At 34.5% G+C, this 26,978-nt stretch overlaps 1 protein-coding gene across 1 annotated transcript; it reads left to right on the plus strand.

Moving 5' to 3' along the window:
* Positions 1 to 837: 837 nt before the first annotated feature.
* On the plus strand, positions 838 to 26,978 carry LOC138698818 (general odorant-binding protein 72-like). Its single transcript, XM_069825038.1, has 7 exons — positions 838 to 962; positions 8,473 to 8,551; positions 13,190 to 13,242; positions 17,220 to 17,255; positions 20,650 to 20,770; positions 24,226 to 24,296; positions 26,768 to 26,978. Exons 1-7 carry the CDS (start codon positions 894 to 896, stop codon positions 26,783 to 26,785), a joined length of 447 nt encoding a protein of 148 aa, XP_069681139.1. The 5' UTR covers positions 838 to 893; the 3' UTR covers positions 26,786 to 26,978.

The following is a 26,978-nucleotide window of genomic DNA, read 5'->3' on the forward strand; positions in this document are numbered from 1 at the left end:
GCATTTATATGAAAACAATTTTGAGACTTTTCATACCATATAATCTATTCGAGTAGACTTTATTGGACGATATTACATAAAATCTACCAGCATCGAATTTTATTCACAGAAGAGTTCTAACAAATTTTCTGGTAGAACGAGGTGGCTAAGATGGTAAAGTTTGAGACTCGAATTCGGGAGGTCCCGGGTTCAAACTCCGTGGCCGGCCAAACTGATTGGATAGTATTTTCATGGTTTTCCTCAGTCATAAAGGCAAATATCAGATTGGAAATTTAAATACCACGATAACAAATTTTCTGATGGAACGAGGTGGCTAAGATGGTAATGTTTGAGACTCTAATTCAGGAGGTCCCGAGTTCAAACTCCGTGGCCGGCCAAACTGATTGGATAGTATTTTCATGGTTTTACTCAGTTACAAAGGCAAATATCAGATTGGAAATTTAAATACCACGATTCATCACCGCTTCAATCATCAATATCATAAACATTTCAAAATTTAAAATCAGTTACATGGACACAAGTCATCTATAACACAAGGTAATAGAAACAGGAACTCCACAATCGTGAAATAAAAATCGGCCTACTGGTATACCCAAAGATTCTACACATGACTACAGATCTTAAAAAGTGTATAAATACACTAAACAAAAAAAAAAAAAACCTTTCTGCTTATGTCATGGCCAGGTCCCAACTTAGTGACCATAGAAGTGCGGAAATGGAAATACGAAAGCAAAGCAATTACCTTAATTGTCGACGCGCCTGGATGGAGTAGAAAACGCACATCTCCAAGTCAAGCACACCGGAAGACCACAAATTGGTTTCAGTGAACAAAGTTAACAGAGGTATAAAAGGTACAGCTGGCTCTGAATGCGATAGTTCCTATCAGAATAAAAATGACTCCAAATGTAATTCTTTCTATAACGATGGTGATTCTCGCGATAGCATTGAAAGAGACATCTGGTGTAAGTACAATTATTTATTTGTAATCAGTAACTAAGATACAATTTAAATTAGTATTATACTAGAGAATCTATTAGTGAAATAATCCAAAAATGTTTTGTAACTGGAAGTTGTAATGTGTGACATAGTTTCTTCTAGAAATATTCTAATCAGTATTCACATCAGATATGAGTACAAGGTTGCGATTCTGAAAACAGAAATAGGCGTTGGAAACACCATCGTGTGCCACATTTTTAAAACATTTTAAACGACTTGAAAATTACTAATCTTCGCTTTCGTAATTATGAAATATTAAAGCAATGGTATCGGGTAGTATGCTTCGAATGATTTTTAGATGTAAGATTCCTAATTGGAAAAACAAATGAAAATATAAAAGTTGGAAATTTATCCTTTGAAGAGGTAGAGCAACAGTAACAAATATAAATGACACTCGAGATGAAATTAAATACAGAATAAATATGGGAAATGGCTGTTATTATTCGGTTGAGAAGCTTTTGTCATCCAGTCATCTCTCAAAAAACCTGAAAATTAGAATTTATAGAACCTCTGGGTTCGCTAAAAGTCATAAGTAAATAATTGGCAAAACAATTATATATACTATGACAACAAAACGGATTTTAATACTTCTACGTGATGCTTTACAAATTGGCCAACATTATGCCAACGTATTGCAAAGAGAAATTTTACGTCAGACAGAAAATTGAACAAAAATTAAATTTATAACTTAAAGTGAGTCTAAAGTATGTTTAAAAATTAATGTATGATGACTCAGTTGGATCGACAATGTTACCAGAATTCCAGAAGAAACAAATATTGAACAAGTTTTCACACAATCTCCAAAAGGTCCCCTGAGGCAGAGAACTATGAATGAATGAATGAATGAATAAGTGTATGAATGAATGGAGTGTATGAATGTGATCTTAATTTGAAAGAGAAACTAATTAATTATGTACTAAAATATTATATTTCATAGGCTACGCACTATTTCCGCATAAATTAACTAGTAAATAGTGAATATCAGAATTTGAGCAAAGGTTTAGGAGAAATCTCTGCTCAACAACGCCCACTAGATATAATGGATGTTTTAAACGCGTAGACTATTTATTAAAAATCTCGTTATCTGTATTTTAGAGATAAAAAATAGCATTTTCTATAATGCATCGTAAAATGATAAATTTAATGTTAACATCGTTAATATACAGGGTGGGTTAAAAGTCTCTTTCCCGAAACACTTCCTTACATTTAATTACATTCAGTTTACATTTGACTGCACATTCCTTTACAGATTTTGTTCAAAAAGGAAGCCCTGTTTCTCGGGAGGCAAAGAGAAAGGCAGAAAATAGGAAAGACTGGAGAATGCTGGGTTTACAGTGAAAGACCTGCCATTGGGCAGAACATTATGGATGAATGAATGAATGAATGAATGAATGAATGAATGAATGAATGTGTTTTTACTATGCTTCCACCAACGTTGTAGCACAAAAACACGTTGTTCTGTGGTTAATTTGCTGTTCATTGCAAGAAACTAGCAGTTATTGCATACAGACGCAAACCAACACAATAAAACAAAACAATTCGGAATATGTATTATATGCCTTTCTAGTGTTAAATTTTACCGTACCTGGTTAACATGTTTCAGCCTGTCATGCGTCATCTTCAGAACTGGTTGGTGCTGGTCTTGGCGTCTTTTGTTTGTGTTTCCTGTGGGGGTGTGTTTATATAGTGTAATGTGGAGTCAAAGAGTGAGTGTGTTCTGAAATTGAGTTGTGTGTTGAGAATTGCATTTGGATGTGTTTCTGTGTGTCTATATATTTCGTATTGTTCTAGTGCAGGCCTGCACAAGGTTTCCGCTCTCCGAGCCGGCTCACAGCTCATGAGCGGAATGCGGATATTAGCTGCGCTCTCTATAAGGGTGGACTGGAAGAAGGGGTGATCTCGTACAAAATAAACACAAAAGGAAGTACTATTACGAGTCCTTATGAAATGAATTCCCGTTCTGTGTTTGCAAAACTATCTTGGACTATTATTAATTAATAAAGAAATATTTATTTTACAGAAGTAATAGAAATTCTATGGCTACTTACATGTACAATATCATTTTGTTATATTTTTATTTATCAGTACATCAAAACGAGGTTTTATGCTGTTGGCAGCTGAAAGGAACAATAGCCTATTGATAGTAATTAAACATCAGTTACAGATGTTCGATGTCTGCCTTTATTAAAGTTGATTATAGAAAACAGTTGTTCACAAATATAAATGTTGTGCCAAACATAGCAATCATTTTCACAGCCAGCCTGTGTAGTCGTGGATATTATTGCTAATATTTAGTCTTGTAAAACTCAACCAGGCTTTTAGTATTATTCAAACTATCTTTAGCCCTTAGGCCGCATTGAAGATCAGTAAGTTCGAACTATAAATCGTTAATCGTTAAATGTTATGTTCCGTCTTTTATATTCCTCCATACTGTAATGTAGCAGTAGGTAAGCAACGTGAAACAGTTTCTGAGAATAGGCCTACACACTGCACTCTACTAGATAACTGAGTGGTCGTTTCCCTCTCCTCTACCTATAGCAAGTCTATGTCATTCTGACGTATCTTCCTCTCCGTTTCGGCGAGCGGTAAACACCGCTCTCCCGCTCTGAAGGAGCGTGCGCGCTCGTTGAGCGCTGTTTGTGCAGGCCTGTTCTATTGTGTTTAGTTTCTGACTTTTTGGTTGAATTTGTAGAATTTTCATGTCTGTGTTTATGTCTCTGTAGGTGTGGTTAGCATTTGTGATGTGTTCTTCATATGTGAAAGTGTTTTGTAGTTTTGTTATGGCTGTGATGTGTTTTTTGTAACGTGTTTGAAATGATCTGCCTGTCTGTCGCGCCAAAACCAGCACCAACCAGTTCTGAAGATGACTCATAACAGTCTGAAACATGTTAACCAGGTACGGTAAAATTTAACACGAGAAAGACATATAATACTTACGAGTATTTCGAAGTGATATAATGTTAAAACTTGTGTAATCAAGATGTATAAAAACAAAACAATAATAAAAAGTAGACAGTGGATGCGAGCTGACTTAAGGAAAAGTGAAGTTGTTTCGTATCGGAGTATATGGCACGTGCCGCGCCGTTCGTCTTTCGTGTACCTGGCGAGTACAGCAGCTTACATAACGAAGGAACCCCCGTCCACATTGGAACGCAATGTGTGCAGTTGTGTTATCCTGCTCAAGCATTTAGTACGAGTTGAATAGTGTAGTGCTGATCCATTCATAATGTCGAAGTCAAAACGTTAAATTCGCTTAGAAATAAGAAATGCAATTAAGAAGTATGAGAGTAACATTTTATGTATTAACGAAGGCAATATCGTGTGTAATGTATGTAAAATTGAAATAAAAACCAGAACAACTGAAGCTATAGAGAAACATTGCAACAGTATATCGCACAGGAAATGCGTTGAAATGAAATCTGAGGAACTATCACCATCATCATGATCATCATGATCATCATCTTCTTCATCATCATCATCATCATTTAGTGGTGTGGGTCTAACCCACAAGTGCAGCATGATGCTCAGTGCAAATATTCCTTTAAAGAAATTGAGTGATCCCATCAATGATGACGAGGACTGAACTTGCAAGGTATACGAGTATAGGCTAGTACAGTACGTTATTTTTCTTTTCCTCCTGACTGTACGGAGATACAGTAGCATGTTGAGTCGTCTACGTTTAAAACCTGTTGAGCCAATGGTCTGAATGAAAAAAATGTAACATATTGTAAATGTGCACCAAAGACGTTGTAGTTATATATCTAGACACACAATTGGCGCTGGTGTCGTGTACAAATTTGAAACCTCTCGCGCAGGTTCGCGCGACGCCATGTTTGGGGAGCACGAATGATTGTTTCTATAAAGCATTTGGAGTTTAGAAAATACCATTGAGTATATAGGCGTTTTCTTAGTGGATTTCCTCCTTCACTGTAATATAACTAAACTTATTTATGTATTTTCTAACGTATAATATAAAATAACAGAAGTAAATCTAAATATTGTAACTAAGCATTGTTTTAAATATAAACGCCTTATATTGCTCATAAATAGACTTATTAGTTTATTTCTATTTCCTATGACCGAATACATGGCATATTTTTACTTATGTTTTTTTATATACGTACGAAAATACGTAAATAATTTATTTAAATTATATTACAAAGAGAGGGATGTCCGCTAAAAATGTCTATATACCCAATGGTATTTTCCAAACACCTAACGCACTGTAATAATAATCCTCAGTGTTTTGAGAATCAGAGGCGATATGACTCTTCTACTGCAGACATTGATTGCAATTCCCTCATTCTTACATCATTCTCAATGACACAATATTGTCAAAATGTGATTGTATTCATTGCTGGATTAGTTGTTAAATCATTAATAAAAATATGGTGTAATAAATCTAAAGACTCAATTTATGGTACGTAGCCTACCAGCAGTAAACAGAATCTCTTTTATTTTTTTAACGAAAGAATAATGGGAGTCTTGCCATACCATCATCTGAGATTATAGAAATATGTCGCTTAACTGAAAGAGCGATTATACAGATGTTGACAGTTCAATGGCATATTACCACCCACTCATACATCGTGTGAAAACAACGTGCTCTAGAAGTAGAACACTTGTACAATCTTTCTACACTTATAAGAACATATTTTAGAAAATGGATCCAAGATTCCTCCCGAGAATCATATTTTAAATTTGTTAAACTGACCATAAAAGTACATAAAGATCTACTGACGTAGCTCAGTGGGCTAAGGACTGTCGGTCCCTAGTCGGGCTCGGTCGCGGGTTCGATTCCCGCTGATTTCCTGGTTGGGTTTTTTCTTACTATATCTCCAACCGTAAGGTGAATGTCAGGTAATCTATGGCGGATCCTTGGCCTCGTCTTGCCAAATATCATCTTGCTATCATCAATACCATCGATGCTAAATAGTCTAGTAGTTGATACAGCGTCATTAAATAACCAAATAAAAGAAAGTACTACATAAAGAGCAGATGTTAGCACACAGCTTAAGGTTACCAGTACAACACGACTTTACATAAAAATGTTGAGATAATATTTAACGGAGTCAATAATAATAATAATAATAATAATAATAATAATAATAATAATAATAATAATAATAATAATAAATCAATAGGCAAGATGTTTTGTACACTAGGCCTGAGTTCTATTATATGACTAATTAGCTAATTCATGCATGTGACGTTTATTTCATTCTACAGCTGTGATAATAAGCTATTGCACGGTAGGCCTACTTATATTTCTAACTAAAACATTAGGTACGTATTTCTATTTTACAGGTGTAGGCCTATATTATGTGAAAAGGAAGCGAATAAATAATAATTTTTCATTTCTCGTCCACATCAAAGCAAACGTGTTTACAATGTAGGCCTAATGTAACGTCTTACACAGGCAGTGTTTTGTTAATAATAGTTAATAATAATAATTTTCTTTTCATCTGAACTATTCCTACAATACGCATTTGTATTTCTGTTCGATCTGTATGTTGTCAAATAACTATACAACATCTTTAGTTAAGGTATCAAATTGTTACAGTTTTCTTTCGTTTCATGTCAAACTAACAGTAACTAAGCTTGATTATGTCTTTAACGTGATCGCTTTAAATGTTAATAAGATCTTTTTTTTCATTTATCCATTCAGATTGATTTGTAAGAGATACCAAACATATATATTAAACATTCAGCATTGTACAGTGCAGCCGTCTGCTAGCCGATGCTTCTCCCAAAGCACGGCGGCGGACGCAAGCTTCAATTTGTCCCTACTATAAAACTTCTGCGCAGCCTCGGCTGTAGGGGCTCGATGTGCACCTACATTCAACGATAAATCATCCCGCATCCACTGTCTAATAATAAGACATGATATCGGAAAAACTGTTGACGCACAAACATAGTTGTCAACCCAACACTTATTACACCAGCTATTCTTTTATTCAAGATATGACATATGTATATGTGTATAAGTACAGGGACATCATTTTATTTTTACTTCAATTTTTATTGTATCTGAGTTTTTGAATGTACTTCACTCCCACCCCTTCTACTAAGGAAGGTCCAACTCCACACAGAACCAAGACCGCAGATAGTAAGCAGTACTGAGTTACTGAGTATAGTACGTTCCAGAAATATGTTCGCGTTTTCCAGTGACGAAAGAGCTTTCAATATTGAATCATATTTTCGCACAGGTACTGTCCGTTTGCCTACATCGCATCCCGATTTCCCCCACCTGTTTCTGCTCGCCCCTCTGTAATAGCTGGGCTGTCTTAGCTCTTTTCTGAAAACATTAATTTCTCTTAGGAATTGGAAGTTTACATAATATTATACAGCTGTTTAATTTAACTTAAATAAAAGGGCCTCGTTAAATAATTAACTGTCACGTGATTTCCTCCCTTTCTACAATCCTGCGGCATAACCACTTGGACGGACAGTAGATAGCATGTCTGAGTAATTTTATATTTTCGGGTCGGGCAGAAGTGAAGATTGAATTTATAGTACGTAGAGTAGATACAGAATTATTTCAACATGAGTTACTAGTATGAAGGACGAAACTGGCAATTGGAATTAGATGCAATAGTCTATAGTGCGATAATATGCACAAAAGAACTGAAGCCTGTATCGAAATGAACGACCACCATTTTCAAAATTGTGTTTAAATATTCATATTATGATTATTTTTCAATTTAACTTATTTCTCTATATTGTACGCTAATGTGCTGTAGACAGTATAATTTACACTGCATAATGAATACGTTCGCATGGATAACTCACTTCGTGAGTAAAAACACTTATTCTTAATCCAGTACTGTACTTTGATTAAAGAAAAACCTAATGAAAATTATCAAACTCAAAATCGCGATATTTCCTAGTATACGTAAATGGATGAACTACTTTTCTTCCTTCCTATACCTAGTAGAGTGATTTGTGTTTTACGCCAGTATCATCGAACTCCAGTCTTGGAGGGGGGAGCAAGCGGTGTTTCCGGTTCTCTAAAGGTATAGACAGGTTAATATTAAAAATGTTAGTAAAAATAAAATGATGTCCCTGTATAAACCTAATGTTACATGTACAACATCTGTCACAAACGCAGTACAATATTTCAATTTAGACTCTAGTTTAGTGAAAATGCACAATCAATATTATTGTAAATGTATTATTGCTGTTATAAAGTCTTGTATTCCACTGAAGTTTCTCGCTGCAAAGTTTACAATACCAGTGAAATTATTTATCAACTATTCTTTACAAAATGTTTGCATAATCTCTGAGATACGCAACTAGAATATTGTTCATATAACAAAAGAGAAGACCATTCACAGGAATCATGCACCTGCCAAAGAAAATTTAACATTTTTCGAAAGTTTGTGTCACGAATGAAATTGTTAATATCTTAACACAAGGATCATATAACGTTTCAGTATTTGAAATCTGTATTCATTAAGATTATTTTAATTCCAGGCTCTTACTCCGGACCAACTAAAGAAAGCAATTGGCATGATAAGAAAAGCGTGCCAGCCCAAGAGTGGGGTTTCTACAGGTAACACGTCACAGAAAGATAACTCATTAAAAATATATTACTAGCATAAAGGTCTCTACAAGATTTCTCAAAAAAAAAGGAACAAATAAATAAGTTATTTAATTAGAAAATATTCGCTTACATAATATAGGTCGACATGGAGGCGCGCGACAGGCACGAAGGCCATAAAACACGCGGTTTGTCTCTCGCAAGCTCGGCAGTCCAGTTTAGTCTCTCTGTAGGAGTGATTATGTTTACATTGGATAGCGTGTTATTCTTCTGATTGCGTTAGTGAAGTTTTGGAATTAGTTTGCTCACATGGTATAATAGAAATTTAAATCAGAGCAAAGAATTTTCATGCTAGAGACTTACCTGAAAAAGAGTGATTGTGGAAAGGTAAATAAGGACGATTTTCAAGAAAATTTCCTAATGTTACCGTTCCACATAGCAACACCATACGCAACCTCGTTAAAAATTTAGAGAAACGGGATCAGCAATGAATAAAAACAGCTAAAGACCACAGCATGCACTTACATGCATGAAATAGAAGAAAGATTGGAACACAACCCACAGAAATCTCTCGATCTTTGGGTTCTCTGTATCCCATATCTATTGTTTTGAGATATAATATGACTGTGTAAATGAAACCATGCTTCGTTTGTAAATCAAATTAATTCTGGGTCCACAATACCATGACCTTCGGCAACATTTCCCAAAATCCAATAGCAAAAGCTTACACGACTGATATTATCTCTATGTTGCAGTTCGTGTACTACTGACACTCTTAAAGGCTCAAATTTAAGATTATTTTAGTGGCTTATATGCTGTGGCATAATCAGGCTTCGAGACTTTGGACCCGATACAATAAGTTTACTGTGCATGTACTATAGGTTATTGACTCGCTGCAGGTAGATAGATGTGTTGCTGTAACAACGTTACTATTTAGAGTAGAGTACGGTAGTGTGGATAAACACACATATGTACATTCTGAAAGTAAATATACATTACACAATGATAATATCAAAATAATGTGAAAAGCATTTATTCTCCTGTCTTTTATAAGCATTTGTGTTTAATTGTACACAGTGTTAATGGTGCAAATAAGCATGTAGCAATTTTAATTGTTTCATTTATCCTACTGGTCATCTTTAGGAAGTACAGTTACAGTACCGAATTGCAATGTACCTACTACAAGATACATTCTCAGTGTCTCAAACGTAAATCTTTTTCGATTATCTGCCAAAGTTTGTACTGTAGAAAGCTGCGCTTTACATCGCATGACGTGATAGGAGCAAAACGAAAAACCTAACATCATTGCAGTCTCTAAGAGACAGTCCTTTATACTCGGGTGACTCTATGTCCACTAATTTGCTGTTTATGTTACACAATGTTCCATATCCGTTATTTTTACATAAAATTGATTTCTACTTCTGTTTTGCACGTTCAGTAACCGCTGTATTTGATGTCTCATTAATTCTCTGCATCATTTTCTAAATTAATTTTAGGGCTTCCGGCATCTCTTGCTCTAACTTTTCTAACCGTGTAATAGTTTCAGACACAGTTTGTATGAAAACCAAATTATTCGTCAGAACCTTCAAATCCAGAGCGTTTTCCTTTGCGTATTTGTTGGTATTCATTCTACAGTACCCCAACCCACTGTACGCTTTACCACTATACTCAGTACGGGGTTATGTGGATTTCCCACTGAACTGCTCTATTGGGTCCGAAGTCTCGAAGCCTGGGCATAATCATCGTGAGTCATCAGACATTTGTTGTTTTATTTTTTTAAGTTCAATATAATTCTACACTTCAAAAAAGTTACTGACATGAGGGAAAATACTGAAAAAATTCTGCAGGTTACAGTTAGGACACAAATGCAGGTATATTATACTTTACCTCGGATCTCTGCACATACATCTTATATCATAATCTCGTATGAAGTCCAGTATAGTATACTATACCCTCAGGACTCAGGAGGGTAAGAAACACCAGTTCCATGCACGAGACGGCACGTGGTTAATGTTTTCATTAAAACCAAAACTAAGAGCGGACAGACTATATACTCAAATACACCGTAACTGGGGAAGTACACAGGGTAGAAGTGAAATAACCCTGCAGATTGAAAGAGACGATAGGGTACACTTAAATTAATATAAATCCTATATTACGTTTTGTGATGAAATGCATGGTTAATTGGAAAATTAAGTTGGAAGTTTCAACAGTTTGGCAACATCGTCACTAACATACCCCTCTTCCTTCTTTCCGTAATACAGACGTTCGAGATCAACAAACTCAGTTCTGTTTCCCTATGTCAGGCATGTTAAAGTGAGCCATAGCCGTGGTTCTTCATTTCTACAGTAGTCATATGATAGACAGCTCAGCTGAGAGTTCGATTGCTCGAAGTTAAGTTGTTAGTCTCTTGTCATAGTAAACATACTAAAAACATAGGTTGCATTTTTTATTTTTGTTTTACTATTGATTGAGTATACTTTCTTAAAGGTGTATAATTATTGTAATGTTATAATGAAGTTTTCTAATGGAAGCAAAAAGTACAACCTTGATAATTTGTGAATATCTAAAGATTTTTTAACCCTTAAATTGGCAATGTATCCTATAGGATACAACAGGTTAAAAGGCTATATGCTATAATTTTAATAAAACAATAGAAAAAAATTGGTAGGAAAATTAAAATTTCACAATACTATAATATTGCACAACATATAAAATATGGACATTGCGATAGTTGTTTTCTTTACAATCCGACACGGTTTAATAAACTAGAGTGAGAAATGAAGTTTTGCCAATTTAAGGGTTAAAGTTTAGTGGGAAGCTTACCTTCAGCATTTAAATATTTGTCAAAGACTTTTACACGTTGAAAACCCTCATGTAGGTAGCCACTCGGAATCTTCCAAACGAAATTGAACATTGCATCAAACAATTACCAATTACCTTCGATTGCTCTGAACGTATTTCTTCTCAAAAACTAAGAAAAGCATTGCGTGAAGATTCTTTTCATCAATGGAGGAAATTGAAAAGTAAAGGTTTGGGAGTTGTTTTCTATTCCCACTGGAAGATAGGTAATTCGTGGATCTCAACCAAAAAGGGACTTTCGAGCAGTCACTGGACGCAAGCCATGAAGATTAACTGTAATACAATACCTGTACGTACTCTCCCTGGTAGAACTCCTGACTCAACCCGTTGCAGATGCGAGGAGCAAGAAACGCTTCCTCACATCTTGGGTTTCTGCCATCATGGAGAATTGCTCCGAATCAACAGACATAATACGGTTCGTTCTCTCATCGCAGTTTAAATCCGTCAGAATACTTCCCATGAGGTTTATGAGGAGGTTGGTTGCATCTCTTCTGATGGCTCTACTAGACGTGCTGATATCATCATAATTGATCGGCAGAAGGATAAGGGTGTCATTCTTGATCCCACAATCCGTTTCGAAATGTATGAGCAACAGCCACAGGAGGTGTGTCGTGAAAAACAAGTCATATATGAGCCTTGTTGTCAGCATCTTGGAGCACAATACCACATCACACATTGGACAGTTTTTGGGCTCATGTTCGGTGCCCGTGGTACGATCCCACGAGAAACTTTACATCAACTTAAACAATTTAAAATTTCTGATGCAACGATTGATGCCATAGGATCTCATGTGTTAAAATCATCCTTAGCTATAATTAGGAATTATTTGTACCCAAGAAACTTTTATTGTAAATGATTTCCTATGTTTTCTTATTTAACTTATCTTAATGTTTGTTTTTCAAATTGTCACATAATTGCTTTGTTCATTGTGAATTGATTAGTAGGCCGATCTATCGAACCCATATTTAGGGCGGCTATTTCTTTTTTAATTTTATATATATGAAGGAAGTAGACATTTTCTTGTGCAATATTTAAGTGTGAGATAATTAAATGTCAGTGATTTCAAAAATCGAATGTTTATAAACCTGTTTTCCATAGTTCAAAATATTAAAAATTGCAATAGTTTAGGCCCTATTATTCATCATGTGACGAGGAAAATAATATATTATGTAATTAACTAATTAAATATTTTTCAATAAGCATGTTCAATATTTCAGTTTCGAAGTAAACTACTTGTATGAATCTATTTCAATACGAACATATTGTACACAGAGTTCTGGATTTTACGTATAGTATAATAAATTTAACATTTTTGTAAGTAGACCTATCCCAAGGTTGCAGTTCGTAGTAGATAATTTCTATAGGAGACAGTTGCTACAATTACCACGCGAATCAAATCACAACCCTCTCGTAGTGTCCAGTGACCTTGACAAGACTGTCCTAGGTGAGCCTCTCCTTCTCTGGCAATGTTGAAATCTTTTCGCATCGTTCAATGGCTTAAAATTATTGGTTTTTAAATTAAATTTACACGAAAACCGTCCAGCGTCGGGTCTGTCTCGATCCATCTCCTCCATTCCTCTCTATCCATCGCAATTCTTCTCAGTTCTCAATTCCTTTCCCTCTTTTCCTTGCCATAATCTCAATATTATCCATATACATCGTCCTTGATCTTTCCTTCCTTCTTCTCTCTTCTATCATTGCCTCCATCACTTATTTTGGTTTTCTTTCTTCTTCCATTCGAATCATTTGAGAGTGCGTTCGATTCTCACAGATCTCTTACGTTTTCAGATCTAATTGATGCAGTTAACGCGGGTGACTTTCAAGATGACAGGAAACTAAAGGTAAGGCAAATTTAACAGATTATATAAAACAAAAATCTAAATCAATTTGCTTTGAAGAGTTTTTAGGCTCACAAATGAATGCATTTTTCCTTGAAAAGAAAATGGAACTGGCAATTTTAGTACGCAATAATACTGTAATACTGTACACAGAAAAAATTTTGTATCCATACATCTACTGTATAATGTACAATAGTGGCAAAAAAACCGGACCGACCCTTGTAGCTGATTTCAGAGCCTTGTTCACTCCAGAGCACGATAGACTGGCAACTAAAACTTTCGTGGAAACTTTTTTTTGTTCCTTATTCAAATTTATTCCCAATACTTTTCGATTCCTGGTAAAATTCATGTTCTGGGAATAATAAGTTAATTAAGTAGTAAAATATCGCTGCAATCGAAAAGTATTGGGAATAAATTAGAATAAGGAACAAAACAAGTTCCTTCCCAGGCAGGATTCGAACCACGAAAGTCTTACTTACCAGTCTATCGTGCTCTACAGTAAGTGAACAAGGCTCTGAAATCAGCTACAAGGGTCAGTCCGCTTTTTTTTCCACTACTGTACATTCGAAATCCACTTAGGCCTATGTATGTAAGAGTTAAGTTTTAAGCATCTACCTATATCATTACAATATTATTATATTTATATTGAATATTTGGACCTCACTTATCATTCCGACAATCAAATTTTAAAAATTTTCTGATCACTATGTTCCAACCTTTCATCTCTTCTCCGCTCGTCGGATTATAATAGTAGACTTTTCTCAGAAATTTTGCCAATTCATTCTTTATGTAGCCTATATGCTTTTCATTAAGATCTGTATGATTTTATATCTTCAGCGACATTGTTTTTTTAAGGGGAGATATACAGGTTTGAGGGCAAAAAAGTTTTTATTATCAAGTTATTTTTGTATAAGGACTGGACATTTATCTTTATGTCAGTGAAGGAATTTTTACGATATATACAATATTTTGGTAAATATGACTATGAGCGTGCGCTTATTTAGCTCTCCACACATAAAACATGTTTAACGCTCATTTCCCATAACTTGTATTTTTCAAAACAGTTTTTGTGATAACTCTGTAAGTTTATAAGATACCGCAGTAAAATTTTGCATGCAACTATCTTTAATACTTGTAAGCAAATCGAACTACAATTATTGCTGTAAAATTTATAGCTTATTAAACTTTTTTTAACCTAAAACATAAAAAACTTAACTTCTCATAAGAAATTAAAAAAAAACTTATATTGTAGACATATTGTTCATTTGACATTCAAGAAGAAATAGAAAGAAGAATAACTCAGAAATATTCATATTTGTGGACATTATCATAAAAAAAACAGTACATCAGTGCACAAAAACGGCCACTTTTTTGTTATGATAATTACTTATAATGGTAGAACTTTTGATAAATCTGAAAATAGTCTATAATTACAGAAGCAGTGAATACTGAGCATGTCAAATTGTAAGGTGAAAGTGTCATTAGTTGCTAAGAAAAAAAAATGAATTTCCCTAATTTTTAGTGCTCAAAACTATCTCTATTTTTCTACAATTAAATTTTCAGAACAAAAAAAAACTACCTTGAATAATAATGTAAGCTAATAATCTAAGAAATACTTTTGGTTACAGTTCTTCGAAAAGTCTTACAGTACTCAAATATCGTGTATTCTGTCAAAGTTATTTAATTTCCTTGTTATCTTTTTGTGTTTTACATCTAAGAATTATTGCATTTCGAGGTGTTTTAAACGTGCAAATTACCAATTTGTTTTGTAATGTATTAGATTCTTTCTTGGAATTTGTATTGATTTTTGTTTTGCTAATTTGTTTGAGGGTATAATTCTATTTTATACTCACTTTAAACTACGAGCTGCTTATTTGCTGAGAACTTTCTACACACGCACGCACGCACACACACATATTTATATAATGCACTTTGATGGGTGATATAGTTCTTGTTTATTTCAACATTTTCAATATAGCACTATCTTATACACATATGTAGAGCACACGTGAATAACGATGAAGGTATGTTTAATATTTTCTGAAGAAATGTGATAATTTTAAAGTTACGCTGTTTCTTTATGTTGATAGATAAACACCTAATGGAAATCCATTATTGTGGAAAGTAAAATATGACTTCTTGTTTATGTGTAAATATTGAAATATAAAAATGAAATGGAACGTCACAATGAGTGAACAGTAGGCTAATACAAAAAAAACCCTCCATTTTCACTATTAATAATTTCTGTACAGGTTTACAGATGAAGAACATGACTGATTTCGTCACCAAACGATGCATCCTGGTACACTCTCTAGGAATCCAAGCCTAACTCAAAAGCGTTAAAAGTGTCACATGTGTGGTTTCTGAAATAACCGATTCAATTAAATGACCCAAACCATTCGTTCGCAGAATTTTTTTTTTTTTTTTTTTTTTTTTTGTAAAAGATGGATACATGTACCACTATCACTCCAGAAGTAGAAACGGCAATAAGTTGTATTGGAGGTGTGTGAAAAGAAACACTTGTAATCCAAGATGTATAAGCAATTCAGATCTGAATAGCATAACGAAGTTAAAAGATGGATGAAGACAATATTTGTTTGAGGCAGATCTTGCTCCAGTTCAAGTTCTGCAGGTAAATACGGCACTAAAGGAAAGAGCTGCAGAAAAGCTATAGAAGGGACTACCCAGAATTGTAAGAGAGGTCAACGGATAAATTGAAGATGAACTTTTGCAAGGCTTCCTGAGAGAAACAGACTTAAGAGAAATGTAAATGCTGAAGAAAATAGAACTCATGAACAGAACATCCTGACACCAAACCATAACAAAAAGTTCATATGAACATGGGTCAGCAAACTTTCGTTAGACAGTTATGGGTTTATTGGTAATGGTACATATGATACATTTAACAACACACATTTACAAAAATTGCTCAAAGTGACTTCCTCCTGCTTCGATGCATGCCCTGAGCCTGCGTTCCATGCTTTGCCGTACTCTGTGCAAATGTCCTGGGGTGTTACGGATTTGATCAAATCCATTTTGGATACGCTCCCTCAGAACATCGATATTAAGTACAGGTGTTGAATACACCAAGGATTTTAGATTTTTACACCAATACACCAAATCAGACAAAACAAAACAAATGTCATGACCAACTGTAATGAAGAAAGCGGGAAAAATGCAAGTTTGAAGTGAATTACATAATCAGGGGTCACTACGGGAAATTCCTTTCATAACTCCATAACGAAGGGTTTGCGGACCCATGTTCACATGAACTTTTTATTATGAATACGCCCCAACATTTATGGATACATATATAGATACACCCTGTAATATTACCAACCAAAGAGGAGTAGAAAATATAATGAGGCACAATGAGTACAAAAATAAGTAAGACAAACGCTATTTGCATGCTATTCATACAGAATAAAAAAATTCGTAGAATTAAGAAAAAATAATAACGGACCTTTTTTACAATGGACATTTATGTAATCAAATTATCGGACACTGAATAAACTGGACTTTTTTTGCAATGGACATTTAATTGAGTGGGCATTAATATAGTGTGGACATTTTTGTATAAGGACATTTTAACCTCCAACCCAAGAAAACACAATTCAGACTATCAACGAAGTTGGATGTTTCACCATTTGCTTTACACACTCTGGGTGAAATGCTTCTCCTTTCGTTTTAACATACTGACTGGTTTCTCATTCATATGAAAATACTGAATCGTCACTGAAGGAAACCCGAAACCAAATAAAAGGATTTGAAAAGACAGTGTTGTCATACTGTAGGTAACCAAATATCCTTGTATTACAGTATATGCTGTAGATAATGCGTTTCAAGACAATGGTAACATGTTATGTGTAGTTTCCTCAATACAACTTCGACCAATGGACTTAAAATACGTCTATTCTAATCATTTTTCCACGTCTGTATATACAGTGCTTCTAAAACCTTATGATCTTACTGTGTTTCAGTGCTACATGAGATGTGTATTGGGTATGGGGCAAGGGGTAAGTTTTGTTAAATATAAATTTATTTCCTTCAAATTAGAATAAATGAGAGAGACATTTTGGCTTAACTTTTATTAAACTGACCATCACATGCCAGTTCTAATAAACTGTCAACTATAAAGTTCTTACCTTTGCCATCTCACTCTTACTTCTAAGTATAGCCGGTGTTAATTTTCTCAATTGCAGTTCTTAGTTCTGTGGAATGTAAACAAGATAATACATGTTTCACATCTTTCCCAAATATAAATCACAGTTCAAGTGACTCCTAGTGATCCCTTGCAGCAGGGGTTTCCAAGCCGCGGTCCATCGGCTTATTTTAAGCGGTCCGGGATGAAATATTGTAACTGATGAACTAATAATATATTTAAATGAAATAAATAACACATTCACTGTGTTAATATTTAAATTGTGTTATTTTACATGACTGAATAGTTTCGATGTAATCTGTACCATCCTCCGAATTCTAGTGAGTTTCCGCGCATTTTCTGGCTTCCTTTTATAGTGGGATGTGTTCATAACTAGTAGTGTTGTATCGTAAAGGGTGTTTGTTTTAAAATTCAATTGAGTGTTGAGGATGTATTGTGTGTTTGTTTGTGTTTAAACATTTCGTATTTTTCAAGAGTACCGAGTGTTTGGTTTTTTGATTGAATGTGTAGTATTACCACAGTCTACTATATACAGTCGCGAAGCTTGACGTGATTTTTTTGCAAATCTCGCGATAAAGCTCTCCAAGCGGGTAGCAACTAGAAACAATAGACTGTCCACGGTCGACTTTGGATTTAGAGTGGACTGAGTCGTATTTCCATCGAGTGCTAGGTCGTTGCGTATTTCGCATTGATGCTCGTGAAGAAAAATCCTAACATCTATTTTTTTATTTTACTTCTAGATGTAAAAAGTGGTTAATAAACAGCAGGAGGGAAGATCTAATGACAAAGAATGATAAAGAATGAACCATATCTTTATAATAATATAAACTGTTACTCTCTTCATTTCCAAAACACACAATTTATGAATGAAAACAAAAATAAATTAATCTGGAATGCAGTTCCAACTTTATTTGATGTTTCAAATAAACCTGTTCTGTTATTACCTGCAGCTGAGAAACAAAAGCTTTGCACTAATTCTACGTCTGTATCAGCTGATTCCTTGAATAACTGTACATTTTCAGACAACTTAGATCTACTTTTTTTTTTTCAAAGGATATGTTTTTAATTATTAGCTGTTAATTTTGTTGTTATTTTTATTTGTTACTTTACTAGAGACGAAGAAAAAGTAAGTCTGCTACAATAAAATTTATTGATCACGTTTTATTTACAATTCTGGTGTGATTATTATTGCTTAACATCATCCCACTTTGTTAACTACGTAAGCCTACACTACAAGTACCGGTACACGTAAGTTACTCCCATTAATTCATATTTCCATTATTATTGTTATTATATTATTGTTGTAAAGGGAAATGCAAATTAATATTTATTGGATTCATAGTTCATTATCGCTATAATCTTGAATGAGTGAAGCGATTATAGTAAATTTCAGTTCGTTTTGCACAAACAAAAATAATCTTAAACTATTTCTTGCAGGTATCTTCGAGTTTATGGTGGAATTTAATATACTTCTTTAAAATAATAAATGAACTTTATCCATTTAATATTTCAATAATGGAAGGAAGGTGTTAATGTTTCCAAAGAACACGACAACGAAAGTGTAACATATTTTGTCATCTGCTAGGAGAGATCTGTGATGATGAGGCGATTGTAGCGATCCTAGTGGTGGGCAACTACCCATGTTTGCATTTTTACTACATATTGAGCTTCGCGACTGTATATAGTAGACTGTGGTATTACCATAAAAGTTTCTGTGTTGCTGTAGTTGTGATTGGAGTTTATTATGTGTTCTGCGTAGGTTGAATTGTTGTGTGATTTAGTGATGTGTTCTTTGTAACATGTTTGAAAAGATCTTCCAGTTTGTCTAATGTAGAAATTGTTGCAACTATTGCATATTAGTTTTATACATCTATCAGGTTGTATTTGTACTGGAAGTTGCAGACCTTCAGATTGATTCAACATTAAAAAAGAAGTTCTTAGGATTATTGCTTATTCATTTCTATTCTATGTATGTTTCTCCAAAAAATATCCTGAAGTATGAAAAAAAAAAATACATTGTTCATGCTGAACATATTTGGTAGCACTTACTTGTATGAGCAGCTATTTAACTGAATGAAGCATTTGAAATCAAGAATAAGAACAAGAATCACAGCTACACACTTGTCCGAATTCCAATAACCGATATAAAACCAGACATAGATAAATTTCGGAATATGTATGATAAGAGCTTTCTTGTGTTAAATATTAGCATACCTTGTTAACATGTTCGACCTATTTTCGGCCATCTTCGGAACTATCCGTTTTTGGTCTTGGCGCCTCTTGTTTTCTATGTTCGTGCGTTCGTAGTGTAGAGTCAAAGAGTGTATGTGTTTTGAAATTGAGTTGTGTGTTGAGAAGATCGTTGGGGTGTGTTTTCGTGTGTCTGTATATTTCATATTGTACTAGTGTGTTAAGTTTCTGTCTTTTTGGTTTGATGTGCAGTATTTCCATGTCTATGTTGATGTCTCTGTAGGTGTGGTTGGCATTTGTGATGTGTTCCGCATATGTAGAGGTATTTTGTAATTTTGTTATGGCTGTGATGTGTTCTTTGTAATGTGTTTGAAATGATTTGCCTGTCTGTCCTATGTAGAAGTATGTAACACCTACAACAACATCTACATAGGACAGACAGGCAGATCATTTCAAACACGATACAAAGAACACATCACAACCATAACAAAATTACAAAACACCTCTACATATGCAGAACACATCACAAATGCCAACCACACCTACAGAGACATCAACACAGACATGGAAATACTGCAAATCCAACCAAAAAGCCAGAAACTCAACACACTAGAACAATATGAAATATACAGACACACGAAAACACACCCCAGCGATATTCTCAACACACAACTCAATTTCAAAACACATACACTCTTCGACTCTACACTACGAACGCACCCACACAGGAAACAAGAGGCGCCAAGACCAACAACGACCAGTTCCGAAGATGACCGAAAATAGGTCGAAACATGTTAACAAGGTACGTTAATATTTAACACAAGAAAGTTCTTATCATACATATTCCGAAATGATACAGTGTTAAAAGTTGTGTAATTAAGATGTATAGATAAATTAGTGCAGCAAAACAATGTCAAATTTCTGATTAGAATAATGGATTAAAACAGTTGTCAAATTTCCAATGTTTTTGTATTTATTGTTCTTTAAATATATATGATTCCTAATGTTTTGAAAATTGTCTTTAAAGTTTAACTGATTTTTTTAATCCACGGTTCCAGATGTCAAGCAAAGGAAAGTTGACATACGACGTTGCCCTTGCATATGGGAAGAAAATGTTACCTTCGGATATGCTTCAAAAGCTAACAGTTGCGATGGAAAAATGTCGTCACATAGGAGAAGGTAAGTCCATGCAGAGAACATATTTACAAGACGTACTGGTTATTATTCTGAAATTCACCGGGAATGTCACTGCGCTCATATATAACTTTACATTGCCAATCATATGGCGTCCTTTTTAATAAAATACGCCGTCATCCATATGCGGCTATAGGCTATTCAAAAGTGAAAAATAAATACATTTCTTGAATGGAAGTAGACACTGTCAACTAAGACGATCTTCAACCCCGTAATCTTATGGAGAAGAACATTTAAGATGCTCTTCTTGGACCTAACTTCACTTTCAGCTGGAGGAATGTCAGGTCAGTTGGTTTCTAGTACACTGATCCTTGATTACAAGAAAATAAATAAAGAAACAAATAATTAGTCTGTCGTCAGGTATCAAATTTTTTTAAGTTTGTGGGTCGTTAAATTATAGAGTTTTGCTTAAAAGTGATACTTAACCTACAGTACTGCTAGTTATAGCTTCATTAACTATTTAATAACTATTTCTAGAGCGACAACGCTGGCTATAGCTCAGCCGTAGCGAGAATGTGACTCGCAAGACATTGTGGCTCGCAGTGACAGCTGTGCATTTCGCTTGCTTCTAACCTCCGCCAACCCCCACCCTCTCACTCACTGGAGTCAAACTCCGTTCCATTTGCATTTGTCTCTGACCTGCGAGTGGCATATGTCTCTCTCGAAATAATGTACGAAAGTTCCAAGTAGGATGGGAGGACGCATTTTTTTGCTGTCAATATGATGAGAATATTAACCCAGATTTTCCCACCGTCCTTTTTTTTAAGGATATTCGATAGTATGTCATTGTTGGTGTTAGGGACATTTTATAAGTTGTGCGATAATGTTGGTACTATTTGTTAGCTTTAGAAAATATACGTTCCTTGTTTCAGTTTATTTCAACATCATTTAACCGATTTTTGAGAGTAACTAATGTGCTACTGTATTTTTATCACAAAAAATTTTTGGGCTTATTTGGGTTAAATGTATGATTTGTTCACAAGTATTACGAGGAAAACGGTTGTGTAACATAAAACGGCATTATACTACATGTTACTGATGAAACATTAAAAGGTTAAGTGTTATTGTTATCGTCATCATCATCATCATCATCATCATCATCATCATCATCATCATCATCTCTGTACGTCGACCCTTTTTCAGCAGATATACGAATAATGCGGTTAGCTCTTCAATTTGAACTCACTGATTTACTATGTGATGTCAAATGAAAGCTAGATATAAGGACTTGACAAATGTTGAAATTTCAAATCTTTGCCAAAAAATAAATATCCGAAGCTTCGTTCTTTCGCTTGCTCTGTTGAAGCCATGTTCGCTAAAACTTACGTTTGTGAAAAAATATTTTCAACAATTAAAATACTAAAAGCCAAATTTAGATCACGACTGACAGACAAATACCTTCGTGATCAACTACGACTGGCAGTAAGTGACATAATTTCTGATTTTGAAACTTTGTCGCAGATACATTCTGAAGACAGTTAATTTTAGGTTGTGATATTGTTCATTTCTTTCTTCGTTACACGTAATAAACATAAACGTTTGTGGCCTTGTACTGTATAAAATTATATTTAAGTGCTTGACGTAAGGAAAATGAAAATCCGTTAATAAGTCAGACAGTTGCTTCACTTCCCTTTCGGGTGTCCGCCTCCCTCCATAGGTGCTATGCACGTTGCAGGTTACACAGTGGCTCGGCGCACGATTACATTTTCGCCACCGCTGCTATAGCTGGTCATTTAAATTACCTACTTTAAAAAAAAAGTCACCAGCAAAAATGTCCAATAGTATGTAAAATGCCTATAAATGTCCGCTATATTTTAATACGCTAAAACTCCTAAACCGACATAAAGAACCTATATTGTCCTTCGTCTTCCCTCTTTTTCTACTGTTAATTTTTCCTTTTCTTCCTCTCCCCTTTCTTTTAACCTCTCATAGTCTTTCCTTTTTCCTATTTTCTGATATGTATCGTCCATTTTTTCTTTTCCTTCGCACTTCCTTCTGAATTTTCTTATTTTCTTCCTATCCCGTCTCTCCTCTTTTCATTTAGTATTCCACTTGGGTACGTTTGCTAGCTTCAGTAGTCTTTGAATTACAGCTGCGAAAAAATTTTACAAGATTTTGTGTCGCCCGATTTCTCGGGATGACCGCAATACTGGACTGAACAGAAAAACGTAATCGCGTCAAATAGCAGCATAAATAGCAATGGATGTGAAGAACCATAGGGATAAATGTTTTGTGGAGCAGAGATATGGAAACTGACAAAAAGAGACAAGAAAAGACGTCTAGATGCATCGGATATGAGGTTTCTGCGACCATTAGCAGGGGTTTCTCCAATGAGGTGACCAGATGTCCTCTCTTTTCTGAGACGACATCTCATTTTCAATTGACATCTCCGAAGAATAAACTTCTCCATTCTTTCGTCGGAAAACAATTTTGTCTCTTGAAGTTTATTTTTTAGCGTCAAGGTTTTACTGAAGATAAACTTGCGAATTCTAAGTGAGACAGTAGATCAAATGGACAACTTCAAATACTTGGGCTGTACTATAAAGAGTAACATGAGCTACTGCCAGGAAGTCAAAAGGAGAATAACAATGGCAAAGAAGCCTTTTAATAGAAATTCTGCGGACCTATGGAGAAAGAACTAAGAAAGATACTAGTGAAGTACTATGTGTGGAGTGTAGCATTATATGGGAGCAGAAACGTAGACATTACGACGAAGTGAAGAGAAGCGAATAAAAGCATCTTAAGTGTTGTTATGGAGAAGAATGGAACGTTTGAAGTGTCCGCCAGGCAAAAAAATCTTTAACGTGCCGTAACTCGCAAACCAGTAAAGATTTTAAAAAGCAGCCATTTTTAAAAGTAAATTCCATTCATTCTAAAAATTTCTCTCGCTTCGATCCCTTATCTAACGTGAAAAATAAAAAACGTTTGTCGCTTATCAAGTCAATGTCTATTTTGGACGGCTCACTTTGAAGTTAATAATTTTTTTCTCACTTTCCAAGAAAGATTTTGATTTAGGATTTTTTCTATGCTGTCCTTAGACATTTATCTATGTATCCTAAAAGTTACAGGGCAATTGATTGACTTATAGGAACTATGACATGATAATGTTTAACGGTGCGGCAAATAATGTCCTCGTATGCTTTCTGGGAACGCCAGTGAAAGAACCAAAATGGCGGGCGATTATATTCAATATTTATCGAGCCTTAGAAAGTTCATAACGTCATCAGCAGCGAATAACAATAAGGTAGCAGCCCTACCACTGGATTACTGTGCAACAGGCTTGTAACCTACTCACGGAAACTCTTAATATTACATTGAAATATCCTAATAATAATAATAATAATAATAATAATAATAATAATAATAATAATAATAATCATCTAGCAAATTGCTTCACCTATATTTTGGGTTATTACTCGCCACTACTACTTCCATTGCAGAGTTCGCCCAGCTGGACGCCTGTGACCTTGCCTTTGAATTCATGAAGTGTATGTACAATGCAGACCCAGAGGTGAGTAGACACAACATGTGGCAAACTGTGACACTCATTCCGTCGTTTTGTGGCATTAATAATTTTTGTTTCCTGCTCTTACTATGGAAATTTCTTTCATTATGTTTCCCGGGAGGAAATTAAACACAGAATAAATATGGGAAATGCCTGTTATTATTCGGTTGGGAAACTTTTATTATCCAGTCTGCTGTCAAAAAATCTGAAAGTTAGAATTTATAAAACAGTTATAGGCCTATTACCGGTTGTTCTTTATGGTTGTGAAACTTGGACTCTCACTTTGAGATAAGAACATAGGTTAAGGATGTTTGAGAATAAGGTGCTTAGAAAAATATTTGGGGCTAAGAGGGATGAAATTACAGGAGAAAGGAGAACGTTACACAACACAGAACTGCACGCATTGTATTCTTCACCTGACATAATTAGGAACATTCAATCCAGACGTTTGAGATGGGCAGGGCATGTAGCACGTATGGGCGAATGCAGAAATACATATAGAGTGTTAGTTGGGAGGCCGGAGGGAAAAAGACTTTTGGGGAGGCCGAGACGTAGATGGGAAGATAGTATTAAAATGGATTTGAGGATTGATATGATGATAGAGACTGGATTAATCTTGCTCAGGATAGGGACTAATGGCGGGCTTATGTGAGGGCGGCAATGAACCTCCGGGTTCCTTAAAAGCCAGTAAGTAAGTAAGTAAGTAAGTAAGTAAGTAAGTAAGTAAGTAAGTAAGTAAGTAAGTAAGTAAGTAAGCAAGTATGTTTCCCGTAACCCGTTTGTCTGATACTGGGTAGTGAATACTACGATATAAAAACACTTTCAATTCTGATACACCCACGGATTGATTTTACTTATACGAAAATGGATCATTCTGTTTATAGTATTGATTTTATTATTATGATCCTCTCCTGACACTATTTTACGCTAATTACTGTCATATGAACCCTTTCCTTAATTAATTTTCGCTTATTGCTTATTACAACTCGTTATTGATTTATTGTTATTGTATCATAGATACATACGCAAAGTAAAAAATAAGAAAAAACGAAAATAATATATCAACACTAGTTTCCATAAATTCGTTTATGTCATAAAAATGGTTTTTGATTAGCCAGTCACGAATAACACATTTAAATCTATTAAAATAGACAATATGTGCACTATAAGTAAGTTATTAAAAATAGATAATGGAATTATTGATATTAACCATTATTTAAACTTAGCTAATCTAACTGTAGGGGTCACAAGGTGGTAATTATGTCTTGTAGAATAATGATGAATCTCACTATGTGGATAATAACTGTTTAAATTTGATTTAATTGTAATCAAACAATGGAAAATATATAAATTAACAACAGTTAAATTTTTTTCAGAAATAAGTAAATATCTGCAGTGGGCATCAAAATCAGAATCATAGTGTATCAGATAATTAATTATACAGAGTGTAATAGGACCTCATCGACGAACTTTAAGGAATGATAGATCACATAGAGGATCACTTTTTGTTAAGAAACATAACGCTCGATGACACGTCTTCTATGGGTTATGCGTCCTCTTTAGAAGAGCATACATCCGTATCATCTGTTGTAGATTTTGTTGGTCTATGTCAGGGTTGGGCACCAAGAGCAATTTCTACTCTCTCACGGGGAGCCGTATTACTTCTCTTCAACTCCTCTATGTGATCTATCATTCCTCTACAGTTATTTACATTTGTTATGAATGTTTAATTTAATAGTTGCTGAAATTAATTAGGATGATAATTTACAATAAATTCATGATAAATATGTTGAATAAAAGTTAGAAACTGCTTGTAACAACGTTGTTTCACGAAAGCTGTGTAACGACTTCAGAAATTTCAACCCACAGAAATTTAAATTACATTCTAATGAATATTTGGATTAGATGTTTGCTTAGGTTATAATATTGTATATATTTCATGGAAGTTGTTAACTGAAACATAATATTGTATTTTAGTCTTTAATTTCATCTCATTTAATTTCATTTCATTCATTCATGTATATAAATAAACAGATTTGCTGAATTTGTAGATTTGTAAAATTCTATAAATATTATAATAATGTATTTATAACCCTAACATACCTATCTCATGTAAAATAGGGTTCTGTTTAAATTGGAGTAGTATTATAATAAAATATCATGTAATATTTAAATATGTAAAACATTTATAAAGTGTAAGTAGCAACCACGGAGCTTAAGTCAATTTTTATAAATAATTTTTTTAATGTGTATGAAACACTGAATGTGTATTTCTATTGTGGCACACATAGGCTGGGTAATCATTCTGTAGCTTAACATAAACATTTGATAAATTTACTTGGTTTTCTTCACGAAATAATGTTTTTCTTTCTCCTGAAAAGTTGCAAAAACTGGCCTAATGCCTTTCAGCTCCGACTGATTCAATTCAAATTACGTTCCTATTTTGTAGAATTGATAATCTATATTTATCATTACAGCTTTTCCAGCTTCCTTAGAGGCGGCGGAGGCATGTTGGAAGCAGCGTTTTGTTCTATTGCTATAGCTGATCTCTTCACTGAGCTGCACAAAACAGTTCCCTGCCAATTTCTTTGCACGAGAATTCACTAAAATGCGACAAGACTTGTTTCCATGGGGAATAAAAAAATAAAATATGAACACTGTACTGATCTAATAATAAATCATAATAAA

The sequence above is a fragment of the Periplaneta americana genome, chromosome 4, assembly GCF_040183065.1.
Source record: "Periplaneta americana isolate PAMFEO1 chromosome 4, P.americana_PAMFEO1_priV1, whole genome shotgun sequence".
Lineage (NCBI taxonomy): Eukaryota > Metazoa > Arthropoda > Insecta > Blattodea > Blattidae > Periplaneta > Periplaneta americana.

What these genes read in the sequence shown, in the direction of transcription:
- LOC138698818 (XM_069825038.1), top strand. Translation starts at nt 894, where the DNA reads ATGACTCCAAATGTAATTCTTTCTATAACGATGGTGATTCTCGCGATA. An exon ending in CATTGAAAGAGACATCTGGT is followed by an intron (nt 963 to 8,472) that starts GTAAGTACAATT and finishes TTTTAATTCCAG; the next exon opens with GCTCTTACTCCGGACCAACT. An exon ending in TATTGGGTATGGGGCAAGGG is followed by an intron (nt 17,256 to 20,649) that starts GTAAGTTTTGTT and finishes CCACGGTTCCAG; the next exon opens with ATGTCAAGCAAAGGAAAGTT.